This window comes from Trachemys scripta, chromosome 2, assembly GCF_013100865.1.
Source record: "Trachemys scripta elegans isolate TJP31775 chromosome 2, CAS_Tse_1.0, whole genome shotgun sequence".
In the NCBI taxonomy this organism is placed as follows: Eukaryota; Metazoa; Chordata; order Testudines; family Emydidae; genus Trachemys; species Trachemys scripta.
The window spans coordinates 10741045-10758464 of NC_048299.1; the positions used below are offsets into that span (position 1 = coordinate 10741045).

Genomic DNA, 17420 nt, shown 5'->3' on the forward strand with positions numbered 1-17420 from the left:
TGCCTAGCGTGCTGACCAGCATTGTTTCCTTGTGCTCCCTGTCTGTCTGAAGAGAGAGAACTGGACTGAGATTCAAGAGACCTGAGTGCTATGCCTGGCCTGCTGGGTGACCTTGGACAAGTCACCTGGTCGCTTTTGTGCCTCAGTTTCCCCATTTGTAAAATAGAGAGAATGATACTGCCTTTGTAAAGCAGGTTGAGATTTACTGGTGACAAGCACTATGTAAGAGCTGGGGGCTATTATTATTATACGCCTGTTGTCTCTTTTCTTACACTTAGAACTTGGGGGCAAGGACTGTCTTTTTCTTCTGTGTTTGTACAGCACCCAGTGGGGTCCTGCTCCATGACTGGAGCTCTGCATGCTATATGCTACTGCATATATATATATATATCTATATGCTACTGCAATACAAGTAATATCTAATAGTATTGCCCCAATAGTCACTTAAACTTGAAGAATACCCCATATTCGTATTGTTTATTGGTATTGTGGTAGCTCCTAGAGGCCCTAGCCAGCTCTATTGTGCTAGATGCTGTACAAACATACACCAAAGAGACAGCCCCTGTCCCAAAGTGCTTACAATCGAAGTATAAGATGATAAACAACTGGTGGATACAACAAACAGGCAGGAGCACAAGGTACCAGCGGGAGGATACTGGATGGGCACACGAGCTGCCTGTACTGGAAGGAAATCACTCACTAGACCAGAAAAGAATCTCAGGGTGTTCGCTGTGCTCAGGCTTCTAGCTAGTGTGACTGAGAAAGTGGGTCAGAGAGTGTCTAGAGAGAGAAAGCAATGGAGGTAATGAATGTTTCCACCTGACCCGCGTGTCACTGCAGAGCTGCGCTGGGTTCAGAATGCAGTGTTCGTTGGCAGGGATGGCCAGCATGATCAAAAGCCTTTCACAGAGCGCCGCCTCTCCCAAGTGTTTGTGGCCAGGAGTCGGAGTCACAATGGTTAGCAGCAGCAGCAGACAGAAAAGCCACATGGTATTTCATAACCTGGTGCGATGGCGGTTGTTCTTTCCCATTCCCCCTGCCCTCTGCTAACCTCTGCCCGCACTGCACTGCCAGTAATTGGGATAGACAGTTAACTCCTTGCCTGCCAGATCAGAGTAGGGGCTCAGCACCCTGTTACATGCAGGGATTTCTATTATTTCCCTTCCTTTTCACTGAGAAATGGCGATGGGTTATTCTTTATTTTCTTCTCCTTCTTTTTTCTTGTACATAATGACAAGCATTTCCTTGAGGTGACGGAGCATGCCATCTGCCTGTCCTCCTCTTACATGATTATCCTTTTCCCTTCTGTTTGTCTTCACGGGGAGGAGGGATAGCTCAGTGGTTTGCGCATTTGTCCGCTAAACCCAGGGTTGTGAGATCAATCCTTGAGGGGACTCCTTAGGGATCTGGGGCAAAATCAGTACTTGGTCCTGCTAGTGAAGGCAGGGGGCTGGACTCGATGACCTTTCAAGGTCCCTTCCACTTCTAGGAGATAGGATATCTCCATTAATGATTAATTATGGTTCATTTATGAGGACCTTAAAGACACATAGGAACACCATGCTGGTTAAGTGCTAGTTTGACTCGCAACAGCAAATAGAAGGATTTTACCTGTCTCCTGGCAGACAATAATCCATCATCTGTCCATAGCAATTGGAATCCCAGGGCAAGATTAGACATTAACCCATATTTTCAATCCATTGTTATCTAGCTTTCCCCAGTTTAGCCCAAATGTTCCTGAAATCAAAGAGTAGAAAGATGATTTTAATCCTTATTTCAGGAATTTTAGGGATATGGGGGCCAAATTCCTCCCTGGCGTAGAGGAGGTGAGAGGAAAAATGGTCTTGTGATTAAGGCGCTAGACTGGGGCTTCCTAGCTGTGCTGGGCAAGTGGGCAAGTCACTTAATCTCTCCATGCCTCAGTCTCCCCGCTGTTAGGGGGGATAACACCAGCTCCCTACCACTTAGGGGTGCTGTGAGATTAGATACATCAATAACGGTGAGTTGCTCGCATACCCATGCTGACAGGAGCTGTGTAAGATAGTGTGCATAGCCAGCACTAATCACCAATACAGGGCTTGTCTATATTACCCACTGGATCGACGGGCAGCGATCGATCCAGCGGGGGGCGATTTATCATGTCTAGTGTAGACCCAATAAATTGACCACTGAGCGCTCTCCTGTCGACTCCGGTATTCCACCAGGGCGAGAGGTGCAGGTGGAGTCAACGTGAGAGCGTTAGCCATAGACTTACCGCAGTGAAGACACCACGGTAAGTAGATCTAAGTATGTCGACTTCAGCTACATTATTCACGTAGCTGAAGTTGCGTAACTTAGATCGATTCCCCCCTCCACCCCCAATGTAGACCAGGCCTCAGTTGTTTAAATGCAGCATCTTACTCCTGAAGTCTGATAGGAAGAGACACCAGTTGCATATTGTTTTCAAAATCCCTATCAGCCGTGCAAATCCAATCTGGCTGTTAAATTTACACTCTGTAATCTCCCTTAATATTATAATTATAAATCAGTAATTTCTTGTTGCTTAATTAACTAGCAGACTGGAAATGACACACTAATCACAGTGCAAAGTTGCTGGAATAGACTGACTGTAATTTGATCATGTCACAAAATCTCACCACCACAAATCATTTCACAGCTTACTGCCAGCTTCCTTGAATATCACAGTGGTATATTCCAGTCAGTTCTTAGACTCTGCTTAGGAATTTCTCCTAAAAATACACATTGCTAAAAATATGGGACTGGATCCAAACCACTCCTCCCAACAACTCCTCTGAACTTCAAAGTAGTTTCAATCCAGATGTCAATCCAGGCCCATCTTTAATTGCTAGCAATGTTGAACCCCATTGAACTTGCAACGCCTATGTAGTAAATGTAGTAGTAAACATGAAACATACTGTCGAGTAGCATGTACTTCTCTGTCGGACCTTTCAATTCATTTTCCAGCACTGAGAAGGTAAGTAGAAGCACCAATATCTATGCGGGTTTCCCACCACCACTAGGAAGAGCGGGTGTGGAGAGAATCCCAACACAAACCACTTCCCAGCTGCCAAAATGCCTCATCGATCTTCACCATTGCTCTCCCTGGTGGAAAACCAGATGGGAGCGCAGCCTAGGGTGTATGTCGAAGGCAGGAACTGGAGGGAACTGGTGAGGAGGAAAAACATGGAGGTGGCCTGGTGACAGAGTAGAGGCAGGGGGGAACTGTCTTGGAGCGGGGAATCTGGGATGTTAAGGGAGTGCTAATGATTCAGGGAGGGGCTTCTTGGTGGGGGTTGGAGAAGATGGGAATAACTTCTAGGAGGGGGAGGAGTGTCTGTTGGGAAAAGATAGAAAGATGATACTGATCTCACACCAGTGTGACTCCAGTAAGCCCTGTGAAGTAATGCCTGGTTTATGCTTGTCTCAGGCCTCCTCTCTCTAGTTCTTCATTGTAATTCCCTATGGGTGAGTGGTTCTCTGAGGGTTACATCACTCAGCCTGGTTTTCCTCTCCTAATAACTTTTCCTCTCTGCTTGCACCCTGCAGGAAGGCAGTAAAGGCTACGTTAGTCCTTCTGCCTCTTCTGGGTATTACCTACATGCTTTTCTTTGTCAACCCCGGCGAAGACGACATTTCCCAGATAGTCTTCATCTACTTCAATTCCTTCTTGCAGTCTTTTCAGGTAGGAGAGAATTCTTAATCGCAAGTATTGGGCACTGCTAAAGGGATCCCCTGTGCTCTTGGCTGTGAAGCTTGGGGCAATGAGAACCCCTTAGTAGAAATAACTCTTGAAACAGGTTGGCTTAGCATGTAAACTCGTTGGTGCCGGAGCTGTCTTTTGCTTTTGTCTTTGTACAGTGCCTGGGGCAATGAGGTCTTGCTCCATGCCTGGGGCTACTGGGTACCATTGCAATACATATAATTAGTCATTTTCTTTAAATGCTTGTTTGTTTTAATGATGTGGTTGTATATAGTATGTCGCATGCGGCAGAGACCCCCTGTTAAGTAAGCAAGCGTTCACTTGATCAAGAGTTTGGTTGTACCAACCGTGGTCCTGCCCCACTTCTTGTGCGATGGCGCATGCTCCAATCTGCAGTGGAACTTGGTCCGTCCCAAACTTTGTTGCTGATTGGAGCATGCACCCCTGAGGATTGTGTTTCTCTGTCGCTGAAGTCAGTGGGAGTTTTGCCAGGACTGTGACGGGAACAGGATCAGGTTTGAATGGGCAATGAGCAGAAGTAGTAACAGCACTCTGGGTCCAGCACACAGACTCATCATTGAATGCTCGATTCAGGAAGGCACTTCAGCGCATGCCTCATTTTAAGCACTTCACTGGAGCTATGCATGTGCTTAAAGTTTATTCACCTTCCTGACTAGGGGCCTAAGTTCAGTATTGCCACTGACTTCCATGGGATCAGTCCCTAAAGTAGGGATACAGCCAAGAACACCAGTGCCGATGATTGGGAACTACTGCGGAAAGGCAGGGTCTATGACTGTGGGTTCTTAAAGCTTTCGGAGATGGATAACGATTTTATATTTGTATTTGAAGTCCAAAGTGTCACTCCAGTAACAGAAGCACAAAAGCAAAGGACAAAAACAGCCCCTTTTAAACTATTAAAGGAGGGATATTGTTCCTAAGCAATAAGACTCACTACATTTTTCATTGTGTAAAGTAAATTGCATATTTTACCTGGTCATGCTCGCTGCCCGCAGAAGAACGATGGTGCTGCAGAGCGGTATGTGAAAGAGAGAGCAGCTCAGAAGTAGATCTGTGTTACCATACGAGGTAGTACACCCCATTGCTGAAAGTAAAACTCAGTCATTGCACTAGACGGTATATTTCTCTCTATGACTTTGTAGCGCAAGGATCTGATTCTGCGCACACTGAAGTCAATGGTTTCAGTAGGAGTAAGCCGTTGCCCTACAACCATTTGGGCATCACATTCCCTTTTTGGTCAGAATGGGACTCTTAGTAACATGATGCTCTCATGGAAAGAGCAACCGTCATAGGCTCATTGGGACTGTAACCAACCTCTGTTCTGTGTTTGTACAGGGCCCATGTGGTGGGGTCCTGGTCCATGACTCAAGCTCCTAGGTGCTAGCACAGTACCAATAAATAATAACAGTAGTAGCTGAGACAGTAAACGGGATTTAAAATACTCCTTTAGAAAATGCATATTATCTGCTATGTCCTGCATCAGGGGACTTCATGCTGTGATTGCGGGTGATCTAATAGGCGTTTTCCATTTGTAACGTCAATGGTTACATAACTATGGGTGAAATCCTGGACCCATTGAAGTCAATGGAAGCTTTGCCATTGACTTCAGCTGGGCAAGGAATTCACCCTGTGTAGCTAGATCAGCTATCTTTAATTCATTCTTATTTATTAAGGGTGATATTTTACCACCCTGACTTAATGGAGTAGTACATCATTCCCAGCATAATCCCATCAAAAGCAGTGGGTCTACTTGCAGTGTGAAGCACCACTGAACGCAAGCATAGGTATGTCTAGATAGCAAATGAAGGTGTGATTGCAGCGCAGGTGGGCATACCTGTGCTAGCTTTAATCTAGCTAGCACAGACAATAATAGTAGTGAAAACATGGTGCCATGGGTTGCCGCGCAGGCTAGCTGCCCCAATACAAGCCCACTTGCGACCCTGGGTATGTACTCAAGTTGCTAGTTTGCACTGATGTGCCTATCCATGCTAGAATCACATCTTTAATTGCAGTAGAGACATACCCTGAGGGTGGCAGACTCCAGCCCTACGTCTTTAACTCTCTGGGCCCCACACTCTACTGAGTTACCAGAGTGGCCCCATTGCTAGTGCTCTTCGACACGACTGTGGCTGCAGAAGCAGACCCCAAGGAAGTCTAACGAACTGCAGCCATCTTCCTCTAAGAACAGTAACAGAAAACAGAGATGGGTGGTAAGTTTCTGTCAGACATTGTGGCAGTACAACTCTGGGACACATCTAAACCCACTTTTCTACATGTTTCACCATGCTTTATTCAAATAATGATCTAATAATGATTCCCTTTGTTTTTTTCCAGGGTTTCTTTGTGTCGGTATTTTACTGCTTCTTGAATGGCGAGGTAAGTAGCATCCTACGCTGTTAGTGCAATTAATTATCATAAAGTGTAAGCTGCTTGAGTGTCTGACTTTAGGGAAATGAAATGCATTTGCACTGCACATCACCTTTGGTACTCTTGAAGACATCTCCATTGATGTGCTTCTGAACTTTACAACCCACTACATGTTTGCCCTTTGCTTACAATGCCTTTATCAAACAGAGGTTGACACCTTAATGCAATGCTGACGTACCTATAGATGCTGATTTTCGTTCTTCACTTGAATAATTCATTGCATTTAATTCAGTGTATGACTTCTGAGCTTGTTCAATAGACGATTGTTTGTTTATTTAATTGTGATTCAATATCTTTTGTGTCACACATTGGTTAAGAATCCACAGTACATGACAGCACATTTCACATAGGAATTGCCCAACTGAACTGGTCTAGTGGTCTTTCTTATCCAGTATTCTGTCTCTGAGTGATCCATACCAGATGCTTCAGAGGAAGAAGGGGGAGGGAAGCAGCATGGGGAGCAAGGGGGCAACCCATAATGAACAATTGTGGAATAAGCTGCCCATACAGGAAGTTTCTTACTAATTCCTATCAGTTAGTGGCTGACTTAGGCCCTGAAGTATGAGGGTTTATATCCCTTCTCCATTTTTTTCTTATCCTGCTTACTCTAACGGTGGATGATCTCATTATTCATATTAATGTGTAATCCTGTAGTAAATACAGCTAAGTTTTTGGCCTCAGTGACATCTTGTGGCAATGAGTTCCACAGATTAATTATGCATTGTGCATAAAAGTATATCCTTCTATCACTATTGGGCCATATATGACAATTTTATGCTGCTACTACACAGGGCAAATTCTCCAAGGGGGCACAGTGGCCTGTTCTCATCACTGCAGTAATGAACATGGAATCTGGCCCACTGATTTCATTAAACACCCCAGACTCTCGCTGATTGGTGCACTATGTTAGCATTGCCTTGCATATCCCAGTAGCTTTCCACTCTATGGACTGGATCAGGAGCAGGTGGGCAGACCTTGCTGTAGTTCGTTTTAGCAGATTATTCTGGGGTATTTCTGTTTTCTAGAGGTGGGAGCAATATTGCGTGGACAAAGATGCATCTTCTCTATAGCAGGGTTCCAAGATCTTTTTCCAGACCCTGAGCCAAATTCACTCCTCCTGTAACTCCATTCATTTCAGTGGGCTTACACCAAGGATGACCTGGCCCCTAGAAGAGCTACCATATACTTCTCTGTATGTCTTGATAGCTGTCTATTGCCAGATCTGGTGTGCTTTCCAGGTCTGTGTTTCTCCCAACTGGGGCTCATCAGTACTAGGGTCCCTATCTGGGTTTCTGTGTCTTTTTATGTCTCCTGTGTGCCTTGTTTTTGACTGCCTAATCCCCAGTGGGCTTCCTAGCTGTTTCTTTATCAGATGTAACATAGACCAGGTTAGATAATGATACTGACTTCCAAGCTGTAAAGTGCTTTGAGATCGAAAGATGAAATGCACTACATAAGGGCAATGTGTTATTATATGACAAATGCAAACTTTTCATTTGAAATGGAAGGTTCCAAGCAGAATAGCCAACCTAGATACGAGCAAGAATTGCAAGAAGTATTCATATTTGCCACTAGTTCTCAAGAGCCTCTCTGTGATTCTATTGCATGGAAGGGCTAGAGCAGGGGTAGGCCACCTATGGCACACGGGCCGAAGGCAGCACACGAGCTGATTTTCAGTGGCACTCACACTGCCCGGGTCCTGGCCACCGGTCTGGGGGGGCTCTGCATTTTAATTTAATTTTAAATGAAGCTTCTTAAACATTTTAAAAACCTTATTTACTTTACATCCAACAATAGTTTAGTTCTATATTATAGACTTATAGAAAGAGACCTTCTAAAAACGTTAAAATATATGACCGGCACGCAAAACCTTAAATTAGAGTGAATCAATGAAGACTCGGCACACCGCTTCCGAAAGGTTGCCGACCCCTGTACTAGATCATGCCTCATCAATTGTAGCATTTTGCAGTAGGGATTCAGCAATGCCTCTTTGTGATGAGAAAGGCTTATCAGAAAGCCAGTTTGTCAGCTGTGCCATGCCACCTAGGCTGTGGGAGGGCCTGAGTTGTCAAGCCAGTGTGTGAGATGCTTTCCCTTCACTGGCAGGCATGCCATACATCAGATCTTCTCGCACCCCTTATTCCGCTTTGTGCAAGCATTCTCCATTCATTTGTGCTTGGCATTACCCAACAAAATGAAAAATAGTTCAGGCTTCTATTAACTTGAATTGAATTCCACTTGATCTATTCAAAGAATGTCACAGATGGGAAAAAATACCATTCAATGTGCGACAGAGTGTAATTCATTCGTTGCCGAAAGGACCCACCGTGCGATCACACTTTGATGCCCTGCACTTTCAATCCACCTGTGAGTGCTGATTCTCTTCCATTCTATTAAATTACTTAATTCTGTGCAAGTCAACTCGTCCTTGATCCTTTTATTTCTTCCTTTTTTACCTCCTCTTGTAGATAATCATTTTTCCTTACCCAAATGGCTGCTGCTCTGAGCCATTGGTTCAGCTTTATTTTAGGTTTTGGGAGGGAGGGCGTTAATGGTGAGACGAGCCCAAAGATATGGTGATAGGTACTAGAAAGGCAGTTTTACATTCACGTCTTGAAGTTAGTTGGGGAATATGTACAATCACAAGCTAGGCAAAGAACTCCCCTATTGACAAGGAAGCCAAAAGCACCTCTTTGCACATTGTTTATTCCAGCCGCTCCCTGAAATAATTTGTGCTCATGAAAAGAATCACAGGTGAGCTTGTTTCTCATGGAATATGTGAAAGAGTGGAGCTCAGTGGTGCATGGTGACTCTGAAACTGGGCAGGCAAAATTGACCTGCAGATGTCCGCTATGAGCCAGTTAAGCTCATACTGTATCTGTTTTAATACAGGGCAGGCAAATCCTAACCTGAGGAGACTTCACTGTGGTAGGCATCCCTGTAATCTTCCCACCTTTCAGGAAACCACACTCCTTTATTAGGATACTCAAGCACTAGCATGTTAGGTGCTTGTTGACACTTATGGATACTGCATTCATTCTGTAGCGCAGTAAGAATTGCATAACATCCCACAGCATCTCCTGCTATGAATAGAATTGTGCCCTAGGACATAAGTAAGGCTCTCATTGATTTGGGATCAAGGGAAACCTTGTGTATACATCTGAGAGCATAATTTAGCCCTATATATTGTAAGTATAGATAAGAGGATGAGGGAAGGGAAAGGATGGAAGAATATATAATGTAAAACCAGACACGTAATACATTGTTCCATGATCCAGTCCGATAGATTTCTTTCCAGTCGTGTTTGAAATTCAACATGCATCCATCTTGCCACCTTGCCTGCACAATGCGTGTTTCAGTTCTTTGAAATCTTCTTAAGAATGCTTCTTTTAAAAGATAGCTATTATACCTGCTTTCTGAATTTGTATTGTCCATTATTTAAATCCAGATCTAGAAAAACATTATTGGTAAAGCTGTTTGATAGGTTTAGGCTTTCAAAAGCCGCAGCGCAGTTGGGACAATTTGAATCTCAATGCCTTAGCAGGTTGGCCTAATCATTGCCAAAAGATAGTCAGCTATTCAAACGTATGCTAATTTTTCATGTATTAGACTATTCTCTCTGTGATGCATTTTTTTTTGGCTGTGTATATATATGCTTATGATTAACCCCTTCCATGTCTAAACAGTGACAGAAAGTAATATCACATACTGCTACATTGGCTTGGCCACACCTTGATATCAACATTATTCACGTGTCTACTATAGAAACGTAATATTTCTCAGTGCACGTGAACAGAAATAATGACATAAGAAGGGAAATACAGAAATATGGTTTGCATTCTTCTGACATCATCCACATATTTAGTGTGTCATATTTACCCCAGTGTAGATCAAAGGAATTCCATTCAAACTAGTGGAGCTGCACCAGTTTACTGAGACCAAAAACATGCCCTCACTGGTTGCTCATTTGATTGATATTAATTACATCCTTCATTAATCTTGTGATGTTGCTGCACCCACTTCTCTTTTCAGTGACCTCTGCTTTAGAACCTCATTCTCAATTGCTATATCTAAGCTTGTTTATATAGGGGAATTGACCAGGAAGACTATTGTGGAATCCACTGTTCTGCAATAGCTATTCTGGAATAGCTCCCCATGTGGACATTCTATTTTGGAATAAAGGTCACTTAATTCCAGAATAATTAATGCATATCCAAAGCGGAGTAATTATTCTGAAATAAAATCCACCTTTTTTCCAGAATCGTGTGTCCCTGCCGAAAGTTATTCCAGAATAGCTAATGCAGTCAATTTCTCCATACGGACAAGCCCTAAGCCTTTTTAAATGTCACTTTGTGCCCTGCTGGATTGCTACTTTACTTTCTGTGATAGATGGGACTTACAGTACCACATCTCCAAAGGTTGTATGTGCCCATTCTTGCCCAGACACTATGGTATTGGGAGCCTTATTGTACCCAATAAATAATCCATCCCTTAGATGGCCAAACCCACTTTTAGCAATGACCGGAGTATGGAAAAATAATTGCTTTAAAGCTCTTGCAGTTCCGTGTTCTGACCTGTTCCTCTGTCCCCGCAGGGTACTGATGAAGTACTGACTGTCTGTAGCAATTCTCAAGCAATATGGACTGGAGATGAAAATGATTGAAGTCCCTGACTTGGTGACAATCTGTCATCTGTGAAACTTGCCCGCTGATAGGGGATTTATCAGGCAAAATGTGTTATGTGTTTGAATACAAAGCTGGATGCTGAAGTGGATATGGTGGTGTCCGTTGGTCTCTTTCATGTCTAGATCATTGGCTCTTAGACTCTTCACCTGAAAACATTTCATCCCAAGTTTAATCATTCCTAAATCTTGTCTGCTTTACAAGTACTGAATATTGCTTTGCTCCTGTAGTACTCTCCAGAGTGCCTGCAGACAGATGCTCCTTCCTCACCAGTAGTACTTTATGCAATTACTTGTATTATCCATCTCTCTCCCTGCTGTAGGCTTTCCTGGTAATTTTCACAGCTCTTCTAGCTGTTTCTTCATTCCCCAGACACCCCTGGAAAGATCATAGAGAAAAGGCTCAGAGAATCCAGTCTCTCTACTCCATCCTTTCAAACATCAGCTGCAACATTTCCAAACTCAGAGAGTGTTTGGGATTTTTCTGAGATGAGGTTTCAGAGTAGTAGCCGTGTTAGTCTGTATCTGCAAAAAGAACAGGAGTACTTGTGGCACCTTAGAGACTAACACATTTATTTGAGCATAGGCTTTCGTGGGCTACAGCCCACTTCATCGGATGCATAGTGTGTTTCATTCTATGCATCTGATGAAGTGGGCTGTAGCCCACGATAGCTTAAGATGAGGGTCTTTTTGTGCCTGTTTTAAGGATGGTCTCACTGCTTTCAAAGAAAGCTGCATCTTTGAGTGCCTTATTCATCTGGGGACAAGTTCTGCCTTTGTTACTCTGGAGTCAATCTGGAGTAACACTGTTGACTGCAGTAGAATTACTGCAGATTTACATTCGTGTCATCAAAGGGTGGATTGGGGCCTATATTCCTCAGAGCTGAGCCTTTCTGGGCTTTGTGGCAATCTTCTGCCCAGATAATCCTGGGCATAGTTTAGCAAAGGTTTGCTAGAAAAGGAAGTTTAAGTGATGCTTATTTTTGCTCATCTCTTCTCTCCAAACTCATTCTTTGTTCAAATTTAATTTTAAAAAGCCAATTAAAATGACATTTCAATTCAGCCTTCTGTTCATTTTGCTATATTAATCGATGTTAAACTTAAAAGGCATAATGTTGGGGAACTATGGATACTAATATCTCTCTCCCTCTGTCTGCCTTGTCTGTTTAAACCATCAGCCTTTTGGGGTAGCATCTGTTTCTTACTCTGTATCTGTACAGCACTTAACACTCTGACACTACTCTATCACAAACTATAAGAATAACAAGTGGATCAACCATAAATCCTAATGGGAAACAAAAAGTACAGTGCAGCTTTTGGTGATCCATATGGCCGCTTCTTGAGGCCATGAGGTTTTCTTGTGCACCTTGCTCAGTACAGGTTGCCTCTTAGGAGCTTTCTGGGACTGAGTGATCCAGTACCTTGTGCCCCCTCCTGCCTCTGACCAGAGGCCAGAAGTGAATTTCCCTTGCCCCCAAGGAGACCTGCCGGGGTTGCCCAAATAACAGCCAGAATCCAAAAGCTTCTTAAGAAAAGCAAGTTCTGTTGTAAGTTATAAGAGCAAAGGCAAGTGGCATCTCTAGCCTAAGGCCCGGATAACAGCCTTCGCCAGGCAGGCTAAAATCTTGTAGTTATAGTTCGATTAAGCAACTATGTCCTTATGTCTTAGAGTTTAGTGTCTCCTGGGCAGTAACTTAGAGCATCACAAATAGGACTTGTCTTTATTGCCACTTCTTCCTTGAGAAAGCTCCCTAACTCCGCCCTCCTTCTGACATGCCACATCTGCCAGATCAGAGGTGGGCAACCTATGGCTCCGGAGTTGCATGCGGCTCTTCAGATGTTAATATGCGGCTCCTTATAGACACCGACTCCGGAGCTGGAGCTACAGGCACCAACTTTCCAATGTGCTGGGGGGTGCTCACTGCTCAACCCCTGGCTCTGCTACAGGCCCTGCCCCCATTTCACCCCTTCCCGCCCCTCCCCTGAGCCTGCAGTGCCCTCGCTCCTCTCCCCCCCCCCCCCCCAGAGCCTCCTGCACGCCACAAAACAGCTGATCGAGAGGTGCGGGGATGGAGGAGGAGGCACTGATGGGCAGAGCTACCGGTGGGTGGGAGGCACTGGGAGCGGGGTGGGGGAGATGATGGTGGGCTGCTGACGTATTACTGTGGCTCCTTGTCAATGTACATTGGTAAATTCTGGCTCCTTCTCAGGCTCAGGTTGGCCACCCCCACCCCAGATGTTTGCACAGAAGGGGTGCGAGAGGGGGGAGCTTGACACACAGCCACTGCTTCCCCTTTCCATCCTCCCCCACCCATTTGCAGCACTCTTTTGGCCCCCTATGCTCATGTTTAGGGGTGAGGTCAGCAGCTAACCCATGTCACTAGGAAGATAACATTTTTCCCTGGTCCCTTTCAAGTCATCTTCTGCCACCATCATACTGCTGCTGTAGTGCTCCCGAGAGGAATGTTCACTACACCAGCCAGGGCACTATGGCAGCTGCTTCATATGCCATGTTGCTAATTCGTGCAATATATGGTTCTTTTCTTAAAGCCCCAGCTACTGGAGTCATGGGAATACATAAGAATTGCCACTTTCTTTAAAAAAAAGACGTTTCCAGCCCTTGTGGTTGTGGAGAAAAACTTGAAAATGTGAGAAAGCATAGCCTAACGGCTCAGAGAGCAGAAGGCCTATAAAAAGAACCCCAACTTTATTATTTTCTAAAAACTCGGTTTGTGGAGGGGGTGGGTTGACTCATGATTTGTCAGTACTTAGGGTAGGCAGTAGTGTATATAGATCCTTCACATGGAAGAGCTAGGCTATTAAATTACTATCTGTCAATAGTGCCTGGAATTAGGTGAAGGAAGTCTCTTTTTACTCCTCTGTTTCCTCACGTTTTAGCGTGGGACGGTGCCCCAAGCACAGAACTACCATTGCACCTACAACCGTAGGGCCAGTGGTGGCAGGTGTCGTTTCATTGACTGCAGTGAGAATTGAGTCCTTGGGTCAGATCCCCCCGCTGGTGTAAATTAGCATAGCTCCATTCATAAGGATCTGGCCCCATGTATCTGAGGGCAAGAAATGGGCCAAATATGGTTCCAGCTAATTATCTTATCTAACTGGGCCCCTTTACTGTAGTACCCAAGCATCTCGCAGTCTTTAATGTACTTATCCCCACAAGGCCCCGGTGGATAGGGAAGAGCTCCTGCCCTTAATGTATAGAGGCACACGTATGCATTTCAGTGGGATTTAGGTACCTAAATACCTTGGAAGATCTGGGCCAAAGAATCTAAGGGTACATCTACACTACCCGCCGGATCAGCGGGTAGTGATCGATCTATCGGGGATCGATTTATCGCGTCTATTGTAGACATGATAAATCGATCCCCGATCGCTCTGCGGTCGACTCCTGTACTCCACTGCAGCGAGAGGTGGAAGCGGAGTCAACGGGGGAGCGGCAGCAGTCAACCCCCGCGCCGTGAGGACATGAGGTAAGTCGACCTAAGATATGTCAACTTCAGCTACGCTATTCTTGTAGCTGCAGTTGCGTATCTTAGGTCGATCCCCCCCAGTGTAGACCAGGCCTAAGTGACTTTCCCAAGATCTCACAAGGAGTCTCTGACAGCACTGGGAACTGAACCTTAGTCTCTTCAGCCCCAGATGCACACTCCGCCACGCCTCACCCATGAGGCCTCTCCCCTTCCTTTCTCCCCTGGTTCCAGTTTGTAAGATGAGAACTTCATTTTGCCATGGCCTTGACACAGATTGCGGCTCGGCTGGATTGTTCAATGTCTATGCATGAGCACTCGGGATGGCTAAAGCAGTTCAAACAAAACAAGCTCTGACCCAAACCTTCGCCCAAAATACTAGGCCAACTGAATCCAAAGTTATGTTGTGATTCATAAGCGTTTGGGTAATGTGTTTTTAACACACAGTTTTGTAGCTTTCTGCATATCCTGGCCTCCCCTGGGATGGAAAGAGCATGAGAAGAGATGACCCTGTGATATTTCAAACCTGACTGAAATCAGGCGGCACAGGGAGGGGGCCCCTAAAACAACCCATTTTTGTGGGATTTCAAGCCTGCTATTTCAAACCTCCATTAGCAAGCTGCTCTCAAATGTGTAGGTGCAAATTCACCCCTGGCACAAGGCCTAAATACCACTTAAATCCTGAAAACAGCACTTCCGGGGGATGTTAAGTGGTGCATGGAGCTGAATTCTACCTGTACACTTCGATGCAAACAGTCCTTGCATATCTGTGAATTGGATTCAGCCCTGTGTGTTTAAATTAGTTTTTTAATCTGATAGGCAGATTTGATATATTCTTTGAGAAGCTATGAATTTATGAAAAAGGACACAGCATACACAGATGCCTGCACTTATGTTACAAACCACTTAGCAACAATAAACCTTGTTTGCAAACTTTTATATTTGTCAATCACAATATGGATCAAGATGTTCCAGAAAGACTTTTCTAAATTGACTGACAGGTCACAGCAGCACATTTAAGTTTATGTAACGTGTTTGTTTAATTAAAACGTCACTGCCGCATGTGTAGGCGGATTGGCAGGAGGTTGTTTTGGAAAGAACTGCTTATCCATACAACACTTCTACAGGGTAGATTTGAGCGTACTTTAATTAAAAGAGCTTTATTATTTCCGAGTTTTTTAATTGATGGAGCTGTGGTCATCTTGTACTTCCCAGGGATGTGTTTGACTTCTATATATCTATGTATTTTGGTGTTAATGTACAGCAAAACTGCATACTGCCAGGTGTATGCTTCCACTATATTATATACGTATTGAGTGTGTGTGTGTGTATGTATATATAGATTCATAGATTTTAAAATCCAACAGGACCATTAGATTAGCTAGTCTGACCCCCTGTATAACACAAACCATAGAATTTCACCCAGTTACCCCAGTGTTGAGTGCAATAACTGGTGTTTGACTAAAACATAACGTCCAGAAAGGAAGACCTCAAGAAATGGAGCGTTAAACTCTGCAACCGTTTCAATACCTTGGTTCAGCATTGATGCATGATGGGAATATAAATGCAGATGTTAAGAGTCACATGGAGCGCTCTTGGTATAAATAGTATGGGTTGATAGGAATTCTCTGCGATAAGAATAAGCCAAGTAAACTAAAGAGCAAAGTGTATAAGATCATAATCGGCCAGCCATGATGTACGGGTTGGAATGCTGGCCAGTGAAGGAGAGAGAAGAACAACTATATTACACTGCTGAAATAAGCATCCTCAGGTGGATGCAGCGTAAGATGAGAGCTGAGGACCGCTTACTTTGCTTAAGAGCCTTTGGTGAGGGGCCTTGTCCAAGGCTTTCTGAAAATCTAAGTAGACTCTATCCACTGGATCCCCCTTGCCCACATGCTTGTTGACCCCCTGTGACATTATCGATCCTGGCTTTGGACTAGCCCTTAGCAGGCATTCAGAGCGCTTTGGGATCGCAAGCCTGCAGGTCTCTCTCTAAGAGCTGCGCTCTGGCTGCACCACCAGTTACCGGCTCAGCGCAGGGAGCGCCGGGGGACATTCTCTGACCTGTGCTATGCAGAGGGTCAGACCAGATGATCGTAACAGTTCTGTCTGGTCTTGACACCTGTCTCTCACGTTGCTGTTGAGCATACACTGTAGGAGCCGGGGCCCCAAGAGCCACGGCACTGAGGAAAGTGCAGGATGGTGCCTGTCTGAGACCCACCTCCCTTGGGGGGCAGCCCAGCAGGCTAGCACGACAGGAAACATTACCTCCAGGAAGGCTTGGCCGGCAAACACTGTGTCCCAGAGCTGGGATCCGCTGGTGCCCAGGAACAGAAGAGTGTGCACTGAGAAGCTGCTTTTCAATCCGCCCTAGGCTTCCCGCTCACCCCTACAGGCCACGCTGCCTGCAGGCACCACCATGCTGTACCCATGGGCCCCACAGACAGAGAAGGCTATAGGGCACACTGGCTGGCTGCAGTCACGTGGCACAGGCACCGCCACGGTGCACCAATGGGCCCCGTGCACAGGGGGCTGCAAGGGGTGGTTGATTGCCTGGCTACCGGGAAAGGAAAAAGGACGCTGCTTTCTATGTGTCCTACCCAGGTACCCAAGGATTCGGTTTGGCCTTGAGACAGTAAACCACACTAGAAAAGGTATCCCATAGACCATGGTGAGAAGAGTGGTATGAAGCCGTGGCTGGGTAGATAGAAAGGGATGGCATTACACCTGGGGCAGGTGAAGCACAGAAGTGTAGGATTGGAAGGGACCTCGATAGGTCATCTAGTCCAGTCTGCTGCACTGAGGCAGAACTACCAGTTATCTAGACTATCCCTGACAGGTGTTTGTAATCTCCTGGAGGCCTTGCTTACACATTGAATGGGAGAGGTGACAAAACTGAATCCTGCTATATCCCACATTTGAGAGTCTGTGGGGAAGAAAATTACATACCCAATACCCTACTCTAGGCTCTGCCAGAGGACCCCTCTCCTCTCCAATGAGGAACTGTAAGCGAGTGGGCTAAATTACTCCCAGTAAGTGGTTTCAAGGGCTGCTGATAGATCTGATAACCAGTGTGGATGCTTTTTCTGGCATCCATCTTCTAGAA

At 45.1% G+C, this 17420-nt stretch overlaps 1 protein-coding gene across 6 annotated transcripts in view; it reads left to right on the plus strand.

Moving 5' to 3' along the window:
* CRHR2 (corticotropin releasing hormone receptor 2) overlaps positions 1-17420 on the plus strand; it is a 260488-nt gene that overhangs the window by 231603 nt on the left and 11465 nt on the right. For 5 of the 6 annotated variants that reach the window (XM_034759884.1, XM_034759887.1, XM_034759889.1 and 2 more), the window contains 2 exons: positions 3547-3682; positions 6053-6094. In XM_034759884.1, the coding sequence (XP_034615775.1) occupies positions 3547-3682; positions 6053-6094 (178 nt within the window). Of the gene's footprint in view, positions 1-3546; positions 3683-6052; positions 6095-10739; positions 12692-17420 lie in introns of those variants that run through there. The other variant, XM_034759885.1, reaches the window with a different exon arrangement.